The 25,489-nt window shown below is 30.9% G+C and overlaps 1 protein-coding gene across 3 annotated transcripts in view; it reads left to right on the top strand.

Annotated features, from left to right (window-relative positions):
* Positions 1 to 25,489, top strand: part of Cirl (Calcium-independent receptor for alpha-latrotoxin) — a 245,505-nt gene that overhangs the window by 134,240 nt on the left and 85,776 nt on the right. For all 3 annotated transcript variants that reach the window (XM_090115709.1, XM_090115708.1, XM_090115710.1), the window contains exon 2: positions 12,627 to 12,983. In XM_090115709.1, the coding sequence (XP_089971835.1) occupies positions 12,665 to 12,983 (319 nt within the window). In that variant the 5' untranslated portion in view covers positions 12,627 to 12,664. The remainder of the gene's footprint in view (positions 1 to 12,626; positions 12,984 to 25,489) is intronic.

Here is a 25,489-nt window from a genome sequence, read left to right as displayed (position 1 = left end):
TAAATAAGCTTCTCATTATACCTACACGAAGTTTTTTTTTAATTTAGCATTTTGTTAATAGATTTTACGAAATAACTTAATATGCTTCCTACAGCTACTTAACGTAAGATTTTATAAGGGATTAGATTGCAAAGTAACCTTTTTTTATTGTGGAGAAAAGAATCTTCAAAAACAGTAAATTATCGAAACATTTAAGAGTAAGAAAGTAATGAAAGCCGCCCAAATCGAGTTTGCATTTTGAAAGCTTATTTATAAAGCAAATTGTTTTCCACAAAAAAAATCCATCTAAATGTTAAGACTGGGCTTCTTTAGCTCGAAGTAGGTATATTAAAGATTCTGGTATAAAATACTATTTTAATACTTTATTAAGTTGTTAATCAATTCAATTAAGTATCAAACTATCAACTACGTAGAGTATCAATACTATAAAGTATTTGCAATGATTATAATAATAAAATAATTTCATTTACCCAACTAAATACCAACAAAATGTTTAAACGCATAGATTTTATCTCAAATAATTAAATGTTTTAGCTAATTGCAATTCTAACCGTATGCGCCCAGCAACCGGCCGCCATATTTAATTTTATTCGGATCTAGCGCTTGTAAACTAAACGAACAGGGTTAGGCTACCTGTATCCAGTCAATAAATAAACCTAGCCGTACATTCCTTGAGGATGCATGCGTTGAACTGCAACATGAGATAGTTTATGAGAGCTGAATTTAATATAAATTACGTGTTTACCGACTCCTAAACTATTGAACCGATTTTAATAAAATTGTGCACACTGTGAAATGTGCTAATTTAAAGATATGGTAATTTAAATCTCAATAACGATACCTACCTTAATAAGAATTGGACAGGGTGAGCAGCTAGTTGTTTTAAAAATTCGTTGTTTTAAAAAGTCACTTGTTTTAAAAATTTGCGTTTGTCCCTCTATTATGCTAAAGCAGTGTGTTTAAATATTTTTCAGTTATGGAATACTATAATTGTTTGATATTAACAGCTACAGCTGTATTTTTCAGCAATATTGTAAAAGAATTGCATCAACGTTATAAAACTAAAAAAAGCTATTATACAAATATACAATACAACGAAATCTATTAGTTGGCTCTCAGACTATATGTACAATATATAGTGGAATAAACAAACTCGTTCAAGCAGTGCAAGATATACGATGCGATTATAGCCCATAACTCTTGGGAATAAGAACGACATTCCCGTGAACGATTACCCTCAAATTGGGTTTCGATTGTTATCTCAGTGAAGGTATCGTTTTGTTTTGTCTTAAACGAATGCTTTTTATCTTTAAATGTAAGCTCTTCAAATGCATTGGATGTAGATCGAAGTTGTCGAGGGTTCGATTCTTGGTGGAGGCATAAAAACTGTAAATTGAAGAAAAATAGAAGATTTAGAATCGTCTTGATAAATTTCTGAATTTTAAAATAAACCTATAGGAATAAATTTAAAGTGTTTTAATATTAATTGCATCCATATTATTTTTATCAGATTTCCATAAATCTCCACAAGATTGAACTCTTAATACATTATTGCTTAATAAATGACAAAAACGTTTAAAACATATTCGAATGAATATAAAAACCTTTGAGTACAATATCACTTCCAAACAACACACATATTACACGAACTTGGCAAAAGTATTAAACTTTTGTTTTTTTCCAACTCGAAGCTACTAAATAAACCAATTTGTATTAATTCAGTACCTTATTACATAAGCCGATCCAATTTTCTTTGTTTTTTCGTACAAACAAACAATCGTATTTTTACGAATATAATATTCCTTCCAGTTTATTGAGCCTCAATAATAATGATAAAGATTGTGTCCTAACTGTTGGTGAATAGTATAAACTACGGAGTACGGAACCAATTTGGTTAGATATCCATACTTAATATTATAAATGCGAAAGTAACTCTGTCTGTCTGTCTGTCTGTTACTCAATCACGCCTTAACTACTGAACCAATTTGCATGAAATTTGGTATAGAGATATTTTGATACCCGAGAAAGGACATAGGATAGGTTTTATCCCGGAAATCCTACGGGAACGGGTTTTTCTTTGAAAACGCGGGCGAAGCCGCGGGCGGAAAGCTAGTTGCTTAATAAATGACAAAAACGTTTAAAACATATTCGAATGAATATAAAAACCTTTGAGTACAATATCACTTCCAAACAACATACATATTACACGAACTTGGCAAAAGTATTAAACTTTTGTTTTTTTTCCAACTCGAAGCTACTTAATAAACCAATTTGTATTAATTCAGTACCTTATTACATAAGCCGATCCAATTTTCTTTGTTTTTTCGTACAAACAAACAATCGTATTTTTACGTGTATAATATTCCTTCCAATTTATTGAGCCTCAATAATATTAAATGATGTTTTATGATTGTGTCCTAACTGTTGGTGTATAGTATAAACTTGATTTGTTTGGTACTTAGTAATAGTTACGTTATACAGATTATGTAAAATAAGATAATATGACCTTTTACCCAATCATAATATTTAATTAAGGACCCCACCATTTAAGGTCACACGAGCAAACCCGACCAAAGTTAGTTATATGTAATATCTGTATGACTGTTTATATGATATAAAACACATTATAAGTATTTATTTAAGTAGGTAGTGTTTTTATATAATTTCTTGTGTGAACTACTGCTTTTCCTTCAACATCAAAACGTCTATCATTCCCTAATCGAAAATAAAATTCAGTATAATGACTCCAAATTCTACGTCTTCAGATTTACCCTAACTGTAGTATGAATTAGGTGATTCTCGTTATGGTTGGATTATCTCTCCCTAACAGTAAGAAATACTTGTGTACAAGGGTGGTACTTTAATTTGTACATTATCTTCAATCCCTAAGTGACTGAGATCCTATTTGAGATTAGTACGCGTAAGTGTGGAGGTAAACAAATTATTGGGTTTTAATTTAACGGGTGTAAATCGAGATTTATTTTAATTACATACTATATTTAGATATAAGTATTTAAATCGTGTTCGTTAAGAAACTATAATTTTTATATTCAAGTAGATAATTCACGTGAAATCAACATATTGCTTGATTTAGCTTTGCAACATAGCTTTTCAAGACAAATAATTTGTCCTGAAAAACTGATTTCTAATGACTTCATATAGTTCATCATGATGTGTCCATAAACAACACCAATGATCAATCTGTTTAGGTTATTCTTTATATTTACCTTTACTTTTATTAGTTATTACTATTTATAGACCACATTCACAAACCAAACTCATCCAGTTTAATACAACAGCTATATTAATAATCGAAATAAAATATTCCACTAATTTTAATTGAAGCCAACGTACATCGGGATTTAAACCGTGAAAATGTAATAAAGCATCCGATTCGAGCAGACAGCTCAATATTTCATAAACATAGTCGAGTGCAAACGCTAAGCGGATTACTATGGGTTTTATTTCATAAATATATTAGCTTTCCGAACGTATTAGGTAAATGTTTTTTACACTACGTTTTACAACGAAAATGTTTGTGAAATTTGTGAAAATAGTTTGATTTTTAAACGTTTTTAAAAGTGTTTTGTTTTGATTCTTGTTAGCTTTGATATTTCATTAAGTTTTGTTTCAGAATGTGTGGCTGCTACATTCATTGTTTACTAACAAATATGATTATAATACCAAGGTGTACTTAGATTTCTATTACAAATATATTTTACTGTAGTGATATGAGAATAATTCTATTCTATATATTTAAATAAACACAAATAAGAATTCACCAAAACACACCAACCTTACACAAAATACAATACAAAAACACACGTAACAAAACTATTAAAACAATCGCGTCATAAATAACTCTTGCCAAGAATAGACAAAAGCGAGCGTTTTGTCAAACATTTCCATTATCCCGCAAGTAATTCGCGAGGGACATCTACAAATGACCGACCAAGTTAGCTTTAACTTTGTTCTAGCCGGTACCCAGGTGCTTCTGCCCACATTTCTCTACGTCAGAGCACAATCTAGTTTTTACTAAACAACACGCTTTTACGCTCGTACCTATCTGTGAATATGTGATGAAATATACGACGCTGTATTTCGCCAACGCCCGCTGCGAAGTCGCGTGTCTAGCTGCAATAAATATCGCCAGGATTAACACGGAATATCTCTGAAGGTAAATGTTTGTGAGAATAAAACAGCGATAAATAAAAGGGTATGAAAATGACAAATTATTGCGATATCTGTTGTTTATTTAAGCTGTAATGTAAATAAACATCGCGTTGCTATTTAATGTTTTGTTTTAAAAGTCGTTTCAATAATTTATAGCGTAGGCACAGCCTTTTATAGTTAGTTATACAACTATAAAAAGCTGTGCCTGGGTTAATTGAGAAAGTATTTCAAAAACGATACACGACTCTTGTAATTCATTACCGGAATTTTATAAGTCAAACTATAGCAATTAACTTTAAAATGTTTTAACTGAAAGTATTACGACAATGATTTAATATTTGTTGTAGAAAAGAATGACATCACATCACTTAGAAAAAGCGCATGAAAAGCTTTTAAATTTTTACTCCCAAACCGAACTGTCCAATGTCCATGTTTAGACGTAGCAATATGACCGGTCTAAAAATGTTCAAGTTTAATTCCAGTCATTTTGCGCTCCAATAACGTAGCGACATAAGTGGAGACTACCGTCCGTATGTCTCCTAAAATTTTAGTGGAACAACGGTTTAGTGTGATGCCAGGGCATAAATTCTAGTTTTTATCTTCGTAATATCTCGTCGCAGAACTTTATGCTGTGACTACGAGGAAAATATTGAATCTGCAGACTGGATTCGTATTCATTTTGCTGGTGGATAAAAACGTTTTTATGATTACGGTGTTTGGGTAGTGTTAGTTCTATATGTTAGTTGTAATGTACGAGGTATATGCTTTTTTGTGTTATATATAATAAATAATAGCAATAATTTAATCACTATCATTGCCTATTACCTAAAAGTGGATTAATGAAATCTTGTCATAATACAAATTATCATAAAGAATTGTTTAAATTTGTATAATTGGTATAATTTGCGTTTATCATGTTGCACAATGTACAATAATAAAACGTAAGCAAAAATAAGTTTACTATGCGTTGGTACATAATTCATTCGTCTACACAAATAAACATTCCACATAAGTACATACTTTCCAATAATTGCAAAAGCCTTTTTCATTAGAAGCACACGAGCGCTATACGTCAACAATTACAACTAGGTTTCAAAACAATTGCGCTGAGTTATGTACTTACTCTGACATAATTTATGTCAATAAGTTCCCTGAAAATAGGGCGAAATGAAAACCGAGGGCTGTCACCAGTTAAAAAAGTAGAGATTGCAATTTGGAAAATAGTGCCAAATTACTAAAGACTTTCGATTTGACGTTCGTTACAATAAAATAAGACAAATATACTTTGCATGCATCGACAACAGTTTGCATGATAGAAGACATTTTTTTCGATGTATATTATTATACTTAAGTTAATAAAAAAACATCAAGTAATGTCTTTATTATATATTTTCATGTAGGTACCTATGCATTAAGTGTGAAATATTGAAAAGTAGCAAGTTGGCAACCCTACTGGTAAGCAGCTTAACTTCAAGTTTCTCAAAACTTGAGATCACCGCTAATGGTTCCAAATTATAATAAGACTGTATAATATTGAAGTACAAACTCATATAAGTACCTATGAGATTTTTTGTTTGTTTTGATTTGGATATAAAAGTATAATTATATTAAGTATAGTAACTACCTACTTTCAATGGAGAGTCTAGTTCTTTCGATATAATATGTCAGATTTATTACTTAATATTTTATGTGATGTTCACGAATTGGAAGCTTAGAACTTTATAAGTTATTTTTCAGCATACAATTGAATCATAAACGAAAATGGTAAACAATAATATTGATAAAAAAAAATTTGTGAATTAAATAACTTTACCTTTTTAAATATAAGATACTGTTGAAATGTTGTACGATTTAATTTTTCGGAAATTTAAAATCAAAATTAGAGGCTAAGGATTATAAAAAATAAAAAGAGTGTAAAGTAGATACTCTAATTAAATCACACTTAAAATACGACCCACACATAAACTTAGCATACCGTACAAGCAAACAGCTCTTAAAATATTCCTTTTGTTCATTCTGTTCAAAGACAAGGCGTTTGCTTAACAAGTTACCAAAAAGGGACTCAAACTGAAAATTTTCACATGCATTTTATTCGACCGGCGATTTTCCGAGAGAAATTCGATAAATTCACTTTGAGAGGTAAAACATGAGTATTTTTATATGTAGATAACGTTTATCGTGTTTGTTTTAAAAATTTCAAAATGCATTTTAAATTGACGATAAGTTACGGTGCATGGAATAAATTATTTCGCTTTTTGCGATATCGGTTTCGTTCGATTATCTTTAAAAATACTAAGCTTCGTGTCTTATTACCTATATTGAGGTTGGTACCTATATTACTTCTACTTTTATTTTTATAGGAGTCTAAAAATATATTGTTAACAAATTTAAATTCATTTTTTAAAGTATATTTCTTTGAAGTATATAAATGAAATATACCTTAGTATGAAGATGAATGTATATATTACTTTTATTCATAGTTTAAATTATCAGTAAAAATAAGTCAATACCGCATAAATGAGTGGTTGCTTCGCTTATATCTTTTATAAAATACTCCACAAAGGCATAAGGAAATGGTCCAGAATATTCTAGTACTTATCGCATTTATGGAAATCATGCATTCCCACGTAATACTGCCATTTGGATTATTTCGATAGAGATTTGTGAGCGAAGATTTTTACGGCGTCAAATGCTTTGCACCTTTGTATTGCACTATTGCATTATTTTATGCACAAAAGTATTTTTAAGTTGTTTTGTTATTTGTACTAAGGGCTGATTTTTCAATCCTTGGTTAAAACTTATTCGTCGAATAATGTATAAAACTACCATTTTAAAAACGTATTCTTATTGCCCGTATTTGACAGTTTACGTGGCATTTTAATATTATCGTGTAATACTTTATTGGACGGATAAGTTTTATCCAAGCATTGAAAAATCGGCCCTAAATGTATTTGGGAATATTTAATCATGAAAAGATAATAACGCAGTCTCTCGATTCACGGGGTAAAAAGTATTTTACATTTAAATCTCTACCCGACGAAATATGTATGTACATTTAATACATTTAGGGCCGATTTTTCAATGCTTGGTTAAAATTTATTCGTCCAATAAAGTATTACACGAACATATTAAAATGTCACCTGTATACTGTCAAATACGGACAATTACAATATATTATTTAAATGGTAATTTAATACGTTATTCGATGAATAAGTTTTAACCGAGGATTGAAAAATCAGCCCTAAAAAAGGTTAAATGCAAAAAAAGGATACCTATAATGGAGAACTGGACAGTCTATTATTCAAAATCACTATTATACATCCAAATCAATCCCACAGTTTTGTATAAGAGCTCGATCCTCACATAATTTCCTATACGTACCTAAAACTACATAAAATTACATGTCAACGAACAAACAAAAAAACATCTACACAACGGTTCAATAAAATACCTCACCATGTTCTATATAAGTCGAAATACATACAACTATCGGAGGAAAGGTAAAGAAATAAATATTCCCTGGTAGTTAATAAAAAACAACTCGCCACTCGGCTCTAATAACACGGGTAGGTATATGACTCTAGCGCCATTTACGTCTATGAAATTTTAACCTAGCCTCCGGTGTGGGGTTTTGCGTGGTACTTGTTAAACACTGAAGCGATTTAATTTTTATAAATTACCTACTAGCTTTTGAGAATTGGAATGTTAATCGAAGTAGGAACACAATCAGTTAATTTGTATATAAGTATAAGTATTATGTAATTCGGTCCGTGATATGCTTTTTTTCGCCGAAGCGGGGGCGATTACATTTTGAATAATAATTAATTTGATGAAGATAGATCTTGATATGCTTTATTTTTAAATGATTTTTACGCTTTATTGTTAGATATATTAATATAAAAAAAAGCTTTTAAAATATTTGTTGATAAATCACGCTATTCTAAATCAAATTGTATATATAAACATTTTACCGATTCTTGTAAGGTATTTAAAAGCACTTGATAATTATATTACCTATATTCAATGTTGAAATTGCAAAATTACAGACGCCCTATACGTTTTATTAGTTCGTATTAAAACATCAACGTATAAAACTTCTGCAGATCGCATATTTGCCTTCCTGAAATCGCTAAATATTCAGTCACTACTTTGTACTTAACAGCCTTTGATCTTCTATATTATTTTTACAACACATCGCTTATAACTTGTCCCACACCATAATCGGGAATGCAGAGGTATAGTCGCTAAATTTAGCCAGGCTCCCTTTTACAGATTATGTGCTGGTTACCAACAGCATTAGTTATTACCTCTTTTTGTTAACATATCATATCTATAACTGTTACTATTTAATGCGTGACTTGTAATAAATTTATGTTCTGGAGAAGTTAGTTTCTTGTAAGAAAACTGTGGTTTAATGATTTATGTATTCTGTCCCGCGGCTTCGCTCGTTTTTCTTTCTGCACATGCCATCATCTTCTATTACAAATTTTGCGTTCACATTTCGTTTTTGCAAGATTTGCTTTCGTAAAATAGTAGTCCAGAAGTAAAAGTGTAAGGTTTCATTTTCAACAAATTAAAACACTATCCAAATCCATTCCATTGTTTAGTTGTAAAAAACCTTCTACTAATCACTTCGTAGTTTACAATTCATAATTGAAATGAACATATTAAAATTAAAACAGACAAAAGAAAATATGGTATCCTATTTATACCTACTTGTATTACATTTCTCAAAAAGGCAAATAATAAAATACGAAATTCACCCTTAAAAAGTAGCAATTCATACACAAAGTGATTTAGTTTCAGTAAATTGAGTGAAAACTGAAGCTTTTTGTACTGCAAGTGCAAACGGAATAAAACCAGAGTGGGGGCGATCCTCCAAGACACCTGCGTCCCGGGGGCATGGGCCACGATAAATGACTGTTTATATTTCAGCTCAACTAAGACTTCACCCGTTTATATAATTCGAAAGATATATTATCTTTAAGATATTGTACGAAGTTATTGTGAGAGCAATTATAAGAGATATTAAGTTTTACGTGGAAAGTACGAAGAATTTATTAAAATATTGTTGAAATCGTATCATTATTATTTGAAAAAATCTTTATCAGAATCTACTAATGCAACTTTATTCATTGTTAATTAACCACGCAATTTATGACAGAATATTATTTGATAATTTATTATTAGAATGCTTATAATTATACTCTTATTTTTTATTTATGATAGGTATATTTAGAATCTAGTAGGTAGTAGGTACTCTCTACTATTATAGGTTTATCTTTCTATTGCGCTATTTCTCACCATTTACTTTCTAAATTCCAATCATCGATATAAAAGTACCAAACCGTTCCGAACAAAACACCCCACACAATTTGTCACCCAGCAAATATGAGATATGACACCATTTAAACAGACCCATAGCATTTCTGCGAAATAAAGTTCACGCGTAATAAAACCGGTGCAATGGCCCCATATATCACGCCACCTGCAGGATCCCAGGTCCAAACGGTCCCCGGGGACACAAACAATTTTCAGGACCCTTGGCAACCTTGACAGCCTGTCGTTAGTAGGAAAATATTGGTAAGACACGTCGTAGTAGAAATTTAAGGCGACATCACGAGGTGCGATGGACTTAAATATCTAGTTATGACAATGGTAGCTGTGGTAATAAATACCATACTTACATAAGTAAGTTAAAGATATCAGTATTATTTAAAAGAGTCGCATAAAATCCTATTAAAAATAAGTATTATGTATCTAGAATAGTGCAGGATAACATCATGGAAACGCTAGCCACTACCTTCACAGTGCAAATCACTACGACATTTTCCTTGACAATTTTTTGAGAATTGAATCGAATCGAATTATATCCGGCTTTAAATTGGCCCTTAAGCTAATCTATCTCTATACCTTTTTCTATGCTTGCATGAAAGACATTCTGCAAACTTTCGTCTATCACTAAAATAGGATAAACACTAACAATCTTCATCCCACAAGTAGAAATACGATTAATAACAAGAAGCGTACACCTGGTCGTGATAGCTAGCAGTTGAGCCAGCGATGCATTTGAGGCGGTAAAAACATAATGAAAAATAGATCCAATATGTTTGAAGAGAACTATATTTTAAGTTCTTTGTCACTTCTGGAGTAAATTGTAAAGGACGTCTGGTGTGTTTTATGTTTCATTACGAATGTTTATTGTGCTTTCATTGATTGATCTAAGAAGATAGAAGCTTTCGGGTTGGACAATATAATTTTATTAAACTTATATCAAATGTTTGGATAAAGAAGACATTAATCATTTGTAATCAAATGTATAAGTATAATTTAAGCAATTATAGAGCTCATTGATATGTTAAATATTGTATTCGATAAGTTTTTAGTGTTCAAAAAACAGTATTCGCTGGTTCATCATATCCTTTACCAATAATCATGTCGACCAAACATTATCACGTGGACATAAAGCAAACTAATAAAGTTTCCTCATCTTAATAAGAATTAAAGAAATTACATATATTAGTCTATATCCACAATACGCTATACAAGAGCAAATAAACGATACCCTCAATTACCTCAATTAAGGCGTTCAATTGCTTCTCGGAACGGACAAGATCGTCAAAATCCAAGTGATGCTCGTTCCCGACACTTTATCGATCAAAAATAATGAGCAAAACCTTGTTAACTCAGTCTAGACCTGATCGTTACGGCTTAGTCCTGGGCTTTTTACCCACCTGGTGTAGAGCTATCGAAGAATAAGTCTTTAGTATTGTTGTTCCTATTCCTTTACAATATGACTTTTTTACATTTTTCTAAAAATCTTTTATAAATTTTCAAGACTTATAAAATGTTTTCAAGATGCAAATCCAGTCAATTAATTAAAAAATGGCACAAATAGAAATTTGAACGCTTAAATAGCTTAACTGCATTATTATTATTTCATAATTCACGAATATTTCTATTAAATTATTTCATACAGTATATACGTATGTACCTGTGAATATTTGAACAGTTTACAATCCTTATAAATAGTTAAATATTTAACAAACAGTTAACTAGTAAACCAGTTAACAGGGAGCGTGTAGCGAGCTTGCAAATCCGTTGATAAGATCTGTTATTTTACATTCTTCGACAGCCATTTACAGTTTAGTCACTTAACACCAGTTTAAATCCGCAATTTCAATATAAATTCTAACGAATTCTAGTTTATAACAGACAGACAAGCGATTTCTTCCCACGTTGTTTTAATATAAGGGAAATCCGAAGTTAAGTACCTACTAGAATTAAGAAGGTAGGTAGGTAGGTATCATTTGTTTCAGACGAAAGTACATATATTAAATGAAAAGAGGTGTAAAAATGTAAAAATGAACAGTATTATTGAACTTACTGGAGTTGTCATTTTATTCAAATGTAAGTACGTAAAAGTGAAAAGAAGCACAGTAATGTGGGAATTACTGTGGTATGTGTATATTTCCGTGAAAAATGTAGACCCTCTAATGTTAACAAGCATTTTATTAGCCCCCGTTTTTAAATTATCGTGTAAACTATACCAAATAGACAGTTAATATAGACCTTAACCACTAAGCAACAACGATATGGTAAGAAGAATTCTGCGACATTAATTTTCGCTCCCAAGAAAGAGAAATCTTTATGGCTAAAACGAATTAAGAAATCTTTCCTCGGTACGATACTTTTACCTTCATTATTTTAGATTTCTTTATGGAAAAACATTATTAAGCATACCTTTGCCTTTCAGTATAAATTACTTAATCTTCATGATTATATTTACCAGTTGTAAACATTATATTATTAATTAATATTATTATTAATTAATAACCATTATAATGAAAAACACATCAACTAAGAACGTGTAACATGTAAACATTGTCTTGTCAAAAACAGATTACTATACGACATATAAGATCTTGTAACAACCCCGGTCCCAGCTGATGAATGGACCCTCCCTGTCCCTCCCTGTCCCTCCCTGTCCCTCCCATGGCCCTCCCAATCTCCCATCCCGCTCTCACAATGTGTTTATTTCATTAGGTTTTTGTCGGAGAACGATAATTCTCGATAACTGTCAATTTACTAAGTGCTGTTTATAGGTTTTTCTCGCTATAGTGAATAGATATTCTGTTGTTACAATGCGATCAAATAACAAGGATTTTTTGATATATATATATATATTGGATTAGAGTGGGCTTATGAATAAATAATTGGTGTTATTCTTGCGAGGGATGTTATAAAGAAATTGTATTGATTTGTTGACAGTATCTATTTTTAATAGAGTCAATTTTAGCTATGATATCTTTATCCTAAAAACATTTTCCAAATCTCACAACTCCTTCGTCAAGGGTTCCCTATTGGCTATTGTACCAAAACGCCTTGAGTTTCCCATACTTTTTATTTTTTAATAAAGTTTACTGAAATTAATTTCCTTTCTTTTTTTACAGATGCTGTCACACGATGCGACGATTTGACCAAAGGACAAATGAATCATTGTAGCACTAACAACCAACCAGCCATGCCTGCAAGCCAAGAGGCGTTACAGCCTCTAGAGAACAGAATATGCAGCAGAAACAGCCTTCTAGAACTAAAGAATCTTCTAGAAGACAGAGGCGGCCACGTGAACCACGAGAGGCGAAAGAAAAGTGTTATAAATAGTAGTGTTTTTAAATTAGACAGTTTTAGTGAATCTAGGCATCAGTGTAGAACCTCGAGGGGACTGTGGAGGTTTAAGACTTTGTTGTTAATATTTTTAGTGTATGTTTTGGTGGATACGAGGCTGCTAGTGGAGGCAAGAAGTTCAGGTATGATCTGTTTATTACTTTATTTTATTGTATATAAAAATGTAATGTTGTGTACCTACGCTTTAAAAGCTTCAATGTCGATTGAGCTCTAACGACACTAAAATATACCTTCGACCGGATAATTTTTACGATATTTTTTCTATTTATTTACTCAATTTTCGTGAATGCAATTGTAATCGGTTATTTTACAGTTAATTTTCCCCACTTCAATAGAATGGTAAAAATGTTGACATTCGAAAGTTAAGCTTCGATACTAAAAATGTTGAACCAATGTTATTTAGCATAGAAATAACGATAATACAGACATTATTTCAAAATTCACCTGAGTCTACTTTTAAAGTTGAATTTTCATTTCATTTTATTGATGTTTACAAAAAGATTTTACGTAGAGAATTCATTTTATTACTTTAGTTAGATTCAGTGCAGTATATTGTAGAATTCGGTTGGCTGAGACCTAAATAAACGCTCGTATTTTGATCGGAATTAGGTCATTGTACATTATTGCTAGAATACTAAGTACTCATAACAAATGTTTCGTGATTGTAAGAAATTCTTATTTAAAACAATACAAGTCTTGGTGTACCTACTTCAAATAATTAAAGTCACATAAAGCAAAATAAATATAAGTGTACATATAGGTATATAAGATGATAGATTGTGCAAGACCTTCTTGTAATTGTTTTTAGGTTCATATAAGGTATTTATAATATTGTGTTTGAAGCACGTTTCTGAGAATTGATCCTGAAATTTATAATTCGGTTTCTTCATAGTAGGTACAGTAAAGATAGATAAAATACGAAATTTTAATTTTAATCGTACAGCCGCGGCCGTACAAATGAAAACACTTATACAATTTTGAGTAATATTTTTTGCAATGGGTTTGACGTAAAACGACTGATTCGATTTTTATGAAATTTTATTAATTAAATCTACTGATTTAATTAATAAAATTAGCCTTACTAGGCATGGAATAGTATACCCATCGTATTTTTGTTTAAACCTAACCAGATGAAATATACTATAGTAATCTATACGCAGATTAACTTTCCTACAATATGAATAGGTATATAACATACATTCAAGCAAAGCTACCGACAAAAAGCTAGCTATATTATATGTATGTTTACATTATACTCCGAAATGGAATGTTCAAATTGCATCACTGAATGCGATTGAAACTGTACACAAATAGTTGAACGGATTTTAACTGCAAATGTTAAACAGCGAAAACGTTTGAAAGTTTTACTGTTTAGTATTAGTTTGAGGTATTTTTGGGGTGATATTAATTATTCAATATAATAATTAGGAAAAGTTAGTTAATATAGTAGTTAGTACATAATAATTTACCTTCGAGTTTTAACACTAAAAAATGTTACTGTAACAAAATGTTATATCTACATGTCAGTTTGTCTGTGGATACGTTCGCTGTAAGTTTTTTATATACCTGTCGCGTTTAAAATTCGTCTTTAATTTTATTTATTTTTTTATTTTTTAAGATCAAATCAAAAGTTCAAACTTAGATGGTAAGGTTTTTAATTATTTACTGGAAATAGAATCATTCAAAGGTATTGTTATAAGATGCTTCTCCAAATACTGTTTTTAATTGTTTTGAAGAAATAGAATCATTGAAAGGTCTTCTATTGAACTGTTTCGCTAAATTACACAGCTAACTAATCGAAGTTTAATAATTGAACTGTTTTAAGGAGCGGTTTCTCAAAAGCGCTTATACTATTTTAAGTTTTATAATTGAACTAGCTGTGCTCCGCGGTTTAGTCCGCATTGCTCTGCTCCTGTTGGTCTTAGCGTGATAATATATAGCCTAAAGCCTTCCTGGATAAATGGGCTATCTAACACTGAACGAATTTTTCAAATCGGACCAGTAGTTCCTGAGATTGGCGCGTTCAAACAAACAAACTCTTCAGCTTTATAATAGTTTAGATTGAAAAGTAATGTATATGATTTCTAACAACATATATGATATAAGTTCACACAATGAATAACAAGAATTCATTAAAATTCGCAAGAAACGAAACTTAGTGACAATGGTGCCAAGTGGTGCCGCTTGATTCTCATAAACCTCATTTATCCAACTGAATCATCAGCTCACGTTTATTTAGTAATTCCAGGTATTTCTTAACGAAATTAACATGATCGTGACTAATCGTATTTTAACAAAAACGTCGTATATCCATTCACTATGGATTTTTTACTGGTATGCTAATTTGTGACTAATTTGAATTGTTTTGTTACTAATATTATAAATTTAAAATTTCGATGATGGGTTTATCCGTTGTCCTTATGAATATTTTGTCATTTATTATATTTGAAATACTGGTAGTTTTTGAACTAGTTTAAAAAATAACGTTTGAAAGTATGTTTATTCATAAATTACTTAATCAAAGTGAAACCGACAAGGTGCAAGTTGAAAATACATAGAAATTAGAAAGCATCGACACATGTTATAATTTAGAAAATTTGTTTTGATAAACACATTTGAATAAATTAACAAAATTTATAGACAGATGCATAAATTCTGTAATCATATATTACATACCTTTCTTAAGCGTAAATTGCACATGTACCTAGTTATATAACCAATGCAATATATTTAGAAACTAGCTTTGTCCCGCGGTTTTACCCGCATTGCTCCGCTCCTGTTGGTCTTAACGTGATGTTATAATAGTCTATTGCTTTTCTCGATAAATGGGCTATCTAACACCGAAAGAATTTTTCAAATCGGACCTAGTTCCTGAGATTAGCGCGTTCAAACTAACAAACTCTTCAGCTTTATAATATTAAATTTTTGTCTATTTTCTATATCTATTCTTTTCTCCTTAATTTTGGAATTTATCTTTCACCCTTTTTCCGACAACGCTACTTATTCCGGACCATAAGCTATCTCTACGAAATGTACGACTCAGCAATTTCGCGTGAATAACCTACATACATCCAATCTTCTGTAATGTTACTAAAATATAAGGATATTGTAATACTTAGTAACTTACAAGAAAATACTTAGTTTCATAATCGGTTTTCTGGGTACGTGAAGGGAAAAAATATATTTGTGAGTATTTTTTCCCTTCACATACCCTGAAAATCTATGTATTCTTCTTTGAATCATTAATTAGGATAAACATATTATGCTTTAATCGTTTTAAGTAATTTATAGTTGTTTATGTGTTGCATAAGTTAAATGTTTTCAAAATTTACTTTTACTTAATCAGGCATGAAAATCCCCCAAGAATTTTTATTGTTGTGGTGTGTGTAAGCCTAGCTGTAAGGCTTTATATTTAGTGTTGTGTTACATTGATAAGATTACAAAAGAAAAGATAACACCGGGACAATGAACTCTTTGTAGAATTACTCAAGATAATTGTATTACGACTAATGGAGTGTTACTTTTCTTACAAAAATAATATTATTTATACCTACTATAGTTCCTTTGGTTATCAAATATTTTATTAGACCCTACATATAGACATATCAGCCAAATTAGTTGTCTTCATATAAAAGTAATCCTTTTTCCAGTGCATTCATAATATGACGTTAAAAGTTGTAGTGAATCTTAACGTCATTATATAAATGTACAACAAAAATAGTATATGTACCTACTTCTTTCCACCTTGCATCAGTAAATTCTTGTGCCAACATTCAATTCACATGTCATATCATAAAAGATATCTACTCGATATATCATACCTTTAAAGCATTCTGCTTACACCTGCACGGCCCATTTCATCCAACAATGTGAAAACCACGAAGCAATCACTTAAAAGTGCTCCCACAAAGTGGAACGCATAAGCGATCGCTATAAACGGCGTGTTCATAAAAAATAATCGTTGTTTTTCCTAATTGCCAATACCCCAGGCTTCGGAGACAATTGAAAAGTGTAAAGTATAAGCTGGAGTGGTCCAATCAAAGCATAATCCATTAAGATTTCGCAACGCTCCGCCGAACACTTCCAAACTCCCGCGAGGTAAATATTTCAACCTTTACCCCCCGACCCATCTAGTATAATGTATTCTACCCCCTCAGACCTCATCTTTTCGCCCCTATTTTGCATGAAGGGGGAATTTAAATTGTGTAATCTAACTTTGAATTCATTCATACATTCAGCGCCATCTCTCGATGATAAATTGAAACTTGACTGACGCATTTAGTTGCATTTAGCGAACTTGCTATCGGATTTTGAAAGTTGAATGTATTGTGAATTTACGTGAGCTATTTCACGGTTGCGGTTGACACACTGGCTTAATGCTGGGTTTTGGAATAATTGCGACACGCCTTGCATCTGCATATAATTGAATGCTATTACTTCTTGGTTCTTGGTTATAATTGAAGTTGTATATTGCTTAGAATAATAATTGTTAGAGAAAGAACAGAACTTGAGAGTAATGTATCATTAAACAGCTTGTTTTAATGACTATACCAACAACTTCTCTAGTTTTTGCGCTCTACGTACACAAATCTTATTTCGCATCATTTACAGATTACAAAATCCTAGTAGCTACATTTGTAAAACATTTAAACGATATTTTAAAAGCTCATGTTATTAAGACATAGCATACCTATGTATAATCTATACTAATATTATAAAGCTGAAGAGTTTGTTTGTTTGAACGCGCTAATCTCAGGAACTATTGGTCCAATTTGAAAAATTCTTTCGGTGTTGAATAGCCCATTTCTGGAGGAAGGCTCATTCTCTATATATCATTACGTTAAGATCAACAGGGGCGGAGCAATGCGGGTAAAACCGCAGGGCACAGCTAGTTTATAAGATGTTTGATTCAAATTAAACCAATTTGATAGTTAGGGCTAATAATGTATTTATCCTAGAAGACGTAATGATCCCTTTAAAATTAATAAGAAACAAGGTTCATTTAGGTATTTACAGTTCTTTATAACAAACAGTAAATGATAGTCTTGATAACATTCTACATTTTCCATGAAAGTCCTTTCAAGTAAATTCTTTACACAAATGGATACATTATGTAACTCAACCTTCATTTAGGTGTCTCGTTTTAATATTTTTATTTCCTTGTTATCTCCATACATAACTGGATACATTGAAAGCGAGTTGTAAACATCCATTTGGAAAATTAACACGTCATATGATAGGGTTTTGGCGACTGCTTTGGGGATTTGTATTGAGGTATAAGTGTAGCTCTGTAAGACATGTATTGCATGCTTTATCTTTGTATTGGATAGATTTAAAAATCGATTTAAACCAGTACATTTAACATCAAAAGAGAATTTTTTTTTACTGACATATGTACACATAGGTTCTACAACTAATTCCACCTACAAAAAGTTGGTATTGGTTACAATAATTCATCATACAGCTTTGTATCCTCTTCTTCACTATATTGTATATGATATATATTTAACCCTATATGTTTGACTATGTCCTTACAAAATGTGACGAATAAAAAGTGGCATAACCGACAAAATATAACATAAACGTTCATAATATTAATTCATCCTAATTATAATAATAGGAAATGATAACTTAGGTTTAGAAACAAACACTCCCTTCTATTCAATAAAATCCCTTGCACCTGAATTCAGTTTTTTTTCCAAAAGCATCACATGTAACAGACAATTTGCAATCAGCCCTAATGAAAGGGATGTTGATTCAGCATTAGATTAGCCTTTGAATCATACTGAGTAAACCCTGTATTCTTATATGTATGTGGGAAGTAAAGGGATGCTGTGCTAAAAGGAGATTTTAGCTAAAATAATAGCTATAGTTTCGTAAACTTTGCTGGTTGTATGTTTTAATAAACAAAATCAAGTCTTCTTTTGCTTACAATATAAACATGTACAATTTCACAAAACAAACTTTAAAAGCAAAAAAAAATAAAACCTCGGCACTCTTATTAGGTAAATATCGCTATAGTTCTGTTATTATTGTGTCATTAAGGAAGGTGGACCCCAAAATACAGGCTGTCCTAGTTTGGGGTCCAAATGTTACATGTTTGTACCTAACCCACAAATTGATCAATAAATGATTTTTATTTTTATTTTTTTATTTTTAATATCCAGCTATTTCAGGCATTTATATAATAACATAAAAATTTAAGAAATACAAAACAAATCAGATATCAATTATACTAATAGCGCGCAAGTCATCAATATCTAATATCAACTTCGAACATTACTGAACTAAATAAAAATAATCCAAAGCAACAGTAACCGTTACATCAAAATATAGGTACATTAATATTCAGTAAATTGTCTTATTTCATTTGTAACCGAAATGAAAAAAGCCAATTCAATTTGTGAAGGTAAAAATTGTAATGCCTATGATTCGCAACCTAATTCTAAAACGAAATTCGGCGAGCTGCCAAAAGATTTGGACTTCAAGCATTTTAGCCTATTGACCTGTAACTGCTGGTTTCACCTGGCTTTGTTTGTGTTATATGATCACATGAATATGATAGGTAGAACTAAACTGTTATGGAGGTAGAATGTATCTACATGTTAGTTATGTTTTTATGTAGGTTAAAACAGAAAATATTAATATGTTCTTACTTCCGTAATTGTAAGAGTTTTTACTTAGATTACTTTTAAATGGTTTAAAGTTTTAGGTTCTAGTTCTAATAACGTTTATAATTTAGCAATACGTATTAATAATGATTCTGAAGTTCATTATTTACGCGTATTGCCAAATAAACGTTTCCCCTGAAATAAAGGGATATTACTGTATTTTACTTGAATAACATACTTGTCATCTGTATACAATAAACGCACATACACACATCTCTATACATAAAACGTAGCAGTTCGATACATAAAATATATTCAAAATAAAATTAAAAATATATCAAATATCAGGGAACGTACGTTTTGTTTCCGCTAACCTGATTTTTGGCGCGTGTCACTTGCTTCAAATATTAACAACAATAGCTATGTAAAACAATATGTTTGTGGGTCACGATACATGTTGAATTCGGGCTTTTGCCAAACTTTTTTGTATAAAAAACTAGAACTCACAATACATAGCGATGCACTAAAAAATGTATGTATAAATAACGGAATATATGTACAATGTACATAGCTATATGTAGGTATTTACTCTACCAATAAACAAGTGACATTGTTTTGTATCTTTTTAATTCATAATATCGGAATATAATAAAATAAATTTTGTTCATTGGACATAGAAGCATTAATAAATGGTCTCTTTAAAATAAAAATACCCAAGCGAAGTCGATTTTACCTTTAATATTTTATGCTAGGATCCTTTGTTTGGTATTCCAAAATCTACAAAGAAAAGATAATAAAGTATAAAACAGACGGATACCCGTGCTATAACTAGTATAAACTATAACTATTTCGAACCACTCCCAAACAAAGCTTTGTTACCTTACTTTTAAAATACTTTGAAAGCTAAGGAGATATAATTTCAAGAGCCTCTTCAGGCGCCTGTAATTGAAAATTGCTAGTAATGACCACTTTATTTCGCTCGAAAATAAACCTTTATCCATTGGAATAGAGTGTAAATTAGTGTATAGCTGCGTGATGTACAGGACAATGGGGAAAGGGGATCTTTTGACAAAGGTAACGATGATGAATAGTTTTACAATATAGATAGGTTATATAGGCTACATTAAGGTATTACGAGTTCGAGTATTGCTTAATTTAGCCAATATAAAGAGTATGAGGTAGATTTATCTTACTTGTAGAGCCTATTACTTTAGAGGCTAGCCTATTAATTTAATACAGTTAATTTGAAAACTTTAGCTTTTAATTTATTAGAAGCAGAATGGTATATACTTAAGCGATTATGTTCACGTTATATATGTTACTTTTTGCGTAATAAAAAACTATTATAACAATCCCTAAATAATACCTTTAAAGTACTTACATTGTTAAGAAATTTCCGTTCAATATTTAATACTATATTTATAGTTCACTTACTCGGAATAAAAGCGAATTCGTTAACAAAAAGGAAATTGAAAAACAATCCATTTCATTTAACCGTTTACAGAACCTTCGGGAATATTAAGAAAACAAATGTAACGCGAAAATATAATGAGGGATGAGCAAAAAATGGACAGAGACAATCACATTAAAATCTCACGAACGGCTTTCTTAAGGAAAAACATTTAAATCGCTAACAAAACAAGCTGAGAGTAAGATGTACTTGGGACGAACATAAATTTTTCAAGGGAATTCCGGGAAAGTGCGAATCGGCCTGCATTCCCCGGATTCCGTACGTTTTAGAGGTTACAAGTTACTTGTCGAATTTAAATGGGCCAGTGATGTGGCGAATTGTGGATATGTATAGGTTTATTAAATGAAATAAATAATTTTGGTGACACATTTTATTTGGCTGTGTTTGAAATATTAAGGCCGATTTTTCAATGCTTGAATAAAACTTATCCGTCATAAAATGGAACTAAGTAATAAGTACATTTTACGGCATTTTTGTTATATGAACGACAAAAATAAAAGTAGATATTTTACGTATTCGTGCGTTTTCTTCGATATTTTTACATAGATACAAATATATACTAATAAAACATTTTAATTATATATTCATACCATATTTTATATTCTAGAACCATCTAAAAGCATTCAATTATAAAAATCATAAATTAGGAGCTTTCAACAAAAATAGTACGAAAAATATTTTCTTCCTAAATTCCATTGTGGGTCGCCACGTTGAAGGTAGAAACGTTTTTTCATTTGAACATAACTAATGTAATGAGTATTTTTGACTTTTCCAATAATTTTTCATCCTAACGTAATATTCTTGGCGTTAAGAAGTGATTTATCACGTATTTTTAATGTAAGGACATTCGCTATTCATCTCTTGGTGTTTTATTATATATTAATAAATGAAACAAACTTCTTCATGAGGGAATTTCGAGGAAAATGTTCTGTTTGTTTAATAAAGCGATCCACATAGCTTTACTACGAAATAGCAATATAATAGACTCGATATTCCATTATATTTTTTTTAATATCTCCAAGAATATTTTATTGCGTAGATTGTATACAAAACAATTGAAAGTTATCATAAACAATAATTATTTATATATATGAAAATAAAACGACACTTCATTAGTCAAAAACCGTCCAGTGATTGGGGCTGTACGGCGCAGGCGTGCCAATGAAATATACATACATACGTACATACACTCGAAAAACATAACCATCTTTTCGCAGTCGGGTAAAATAGCTACATTTCACAAAAATATTCGCAGACAAAGTTTATTTCGCACCGCACTAAAGAGTTGAAATTAAGTCGAAAACTTTTTATGCGTTCGATAGACTCGTGGAGCTATTCTTATATATGTATTCGAACATTATTGTATTTTTGAACTGAACATTTAATGTTGTTGTAGGGCGATTCTGTTGTAATGAGAGTGAAAAATAATATTTTTTGAAATGTTGATAAAAGGTTTTCTTTCTTTATGTATACGAAAAAGATGGTGGCTCTACTTAGGTATTTATTTTACATCTGTTTAGTAACAATACGAAAAACTGCAAAAATGTTGCCTTTATTTATGTCAAAACTACTTAACACCTGAATTTCGTGTCTACATTCAAGTAGGCTACAATATTAAAAAGGTGACTCCTCACAAAATACATCGCTATCTCAATTTATTCAGACTTCATTCTGGGATAATGCAATAGTTTTTCTGTCTATCCGTCTGTCAATTACGCGGTTCGAGATGTTTCGTTGGGTAATGCAAAAAGTTTTAATGCATTAGTTTAACTATTGTAAAATGTTCAACGATTTTGAGGTTAGATACTGTTAGATTTATAGATAGACTTAAGTAATGAATGGATGTAATTTGTTTCATTAAAATGCTATTAATTAATAATACACGTTTAATTAGCGGTTTTATGAATGGTTTCGTTTTTTGCAAACCTCTAAAAAATTCAAATTAATCAATTAATATTCAGAAATAGATGTTACATACTTATGTATAAAACAAGGCAACGAAAATACAAAATTAGTTGATAATACTCTGAAGTTTTAAATTTTATAGACATAGGTGTTAGGTGTTCCGTAGGAACGGAAGCAAGTGAAACCGCGGCACTTACATATAGGTAGAGTAAGCTCCTATTAAGTATTATGTGATATAGGTACAACATGAATAACCTTTTAATAACCGTTATATACCTAATATAATTATATAACTATTAAAAATAAAACTTAATAGTTAATTTCGCTTCACATTAACCCTAATGCCTGTTTCATTGTACGATTTTACTTTATTTTTGTGCCGAGTCAGCACATTTGGAGGTTCCCACGGTCGATGTTTTGACCCGATGTTCGTGAACTTAATTCAGGTAACAGAGTACGCGCGTTGCAGACGCTGAGACAGACAGACAAAATTATATTAAAATATTGCAATATACAATATAGCTGTCCGCCCGCGGATTCGACCGTTTTATCTAAACCTAGTAAAATTTAAATTATAGACTTAAATCTCGAGCATCCAACTATTTTAAAAAACGCATCAAAATCCGTGGTATAGTTAAAAATCTATACATACATTCAGACATTATTGCAGACGCGGAAAGCGACTTTGCTTTATACTATGTAGTAATATCCTAACAATAATAAAATTAAAGCTTTCTACTTGGGTGGTAGATATTTAGCTACGTTAGTTAATATATTTTAACTACGTTTGATTCCTTCGGAATATTATTAATTAATTTCACCGTTAGATATAAACAATACTGTTAAAATAATATAATTTTGAATAAATTCGCTACCGTCGTATCAAAGTTGCCGACATTTTATTGTTCTTAAGTTAATTATAAATTGAATATTAAATTCCAATTTAATACCGTATACAATTTTAAATAATTTTCTATGCAAATTAATCGCAAATGTTCAAGGTTAAGATTGGTTTTAGTATAAAGTTACGGAAGTTATTCTGCTGTTGTTTTAATATTTCTTGAGTTAGTTACTACTGAAATTATAGATCAGTTTAGGAATATTATTGGCATTTGTTATGTACATAAAATTTATTACTATTAAAATAGTTCCTGAACGCTTTAGTGCTCAAGTCTGTTAAAATGCGAATGAAACATGTTAATACATTTTTTTTATTATTATTAATTGATAAAAATAGCCTACTTTAGTGACGAAAGAGGGGGTAGAAAATAATCTTTAAGCTGTTTATTTGTATCAATATGTAATTTACAACTTTTTCAAGATACCTATTGCCAAGACATATCAGGAGTAGGTGAGGGAAATAAATTTGTACCTATAGACGATATAACATACTTTTAAGCTATTGCATAGCTTCTATCGCGGGCCTTGAGCGCGGGGACCGAATCGAGAAATTCCGTAACGAAAAAACCTCACGCTCCCCACTCCGACGGACACGGTGGTGTGGCTTGAAGGCATGCTATGCAATAGCTTTACCGCGGCAGTCCCCGAGTGCCACACGTCTTTTTTTTGCATTTTCAATAAATTAACTCAATTATTATTCACAATCTACGGAAAACTACTCTGTGCAATGCGTAGGAACGGGTTGGTACCAAAATAAAAGGCTTTCTGAGTTAAACGGTGCCCTTAGATATTATAATGTGATTCCTTTGTTAGAGCCTAAACTTATGGTCATTAGTCAACCATTAGCGAGGAAACCGAATTACGGAAAAATATTTTTACGAGTTTGAATAATATTTTTGAGCTTGAAGCGTTTTTTCAATGATGTACCTTTGTTTGGGATATTTGAAGGAATTGTAAGGTGATAAATTATTGTTTAATGATTATCCCACGAATATTATAAATGCGAAAGTGAGGATGTATGGATGTTTGTTCTTCTTTCACGCAAATACTACTTAAGCGATTACAATTAAATGTGGTATTTAAGTTGCTGAACCAGATATGATACAGGCTACTTTTTATCCCGGAAATCCCACAGGAACGGGAACTATGCGCGAAAATGCGGGCGAAGCCGCGGGTGGAAATCTAGTGTAAAGATATATCCTTGGTGATTAATATTTTAACTAATAACATAAGAACAACTTTAAATAATGAATAATTCGTATTCTAAAAGGCTTGTACGCAATAAAAGCTAACTTGCATAATTAAATTAATAAACTTAATGAAAAACCTATAAATATTACGAAATAAGACAACATAAAAAGGTTATAAAATTATTAATTATACCAACACTGCGTATTATGTTTCAACCAGTTATTAAAATGTTATTATTATGGAAAAACCACAATATTAAAAGTAAAACAAATACTGTGGGGGACCACCCGCGTTCAAAATTGATATTCTCAAAACATACGTTATTACTCATTAGTGGAATATAATTTATTCGTGACAACCTTGGGATGGGATTGGGTGGGTTTTTAGTGGGATTGTAATATTTTTGTATTCAACAATGTGAAATGGGGATCGGGAACTTTTATTTTAAGATATAATGAAAACTAAAATGTTTTTTTTTTTTTAAGTTGTTTCAGCTCTATTTTATTCGAAGTTGTAATACTTCGAAGTACCTATTCTTTAGGTCTATAAT

Source organism: Colias eurytheme, chromosome 24 (assembly GCF_061535395.1).
Source record: "Colias eurytheme isolate Ceu_HAF_F1 chromosome 24, ilColEury1 Martin Lab GWU primary, whole genome shotgun sequence".
In the NCBI taxonomy this organism is placed as follows: Eukaryota; Metazoa; Arthropoda; class Insecta; order Lepidoptera; family Pieridae; genus Colias; species Colias eurytheme.
The sequence above is the reverse complement of the archived record's forward strand: the minus strand, read 5'-3'. Positions and strand labels throughout refer to the sequence as shown.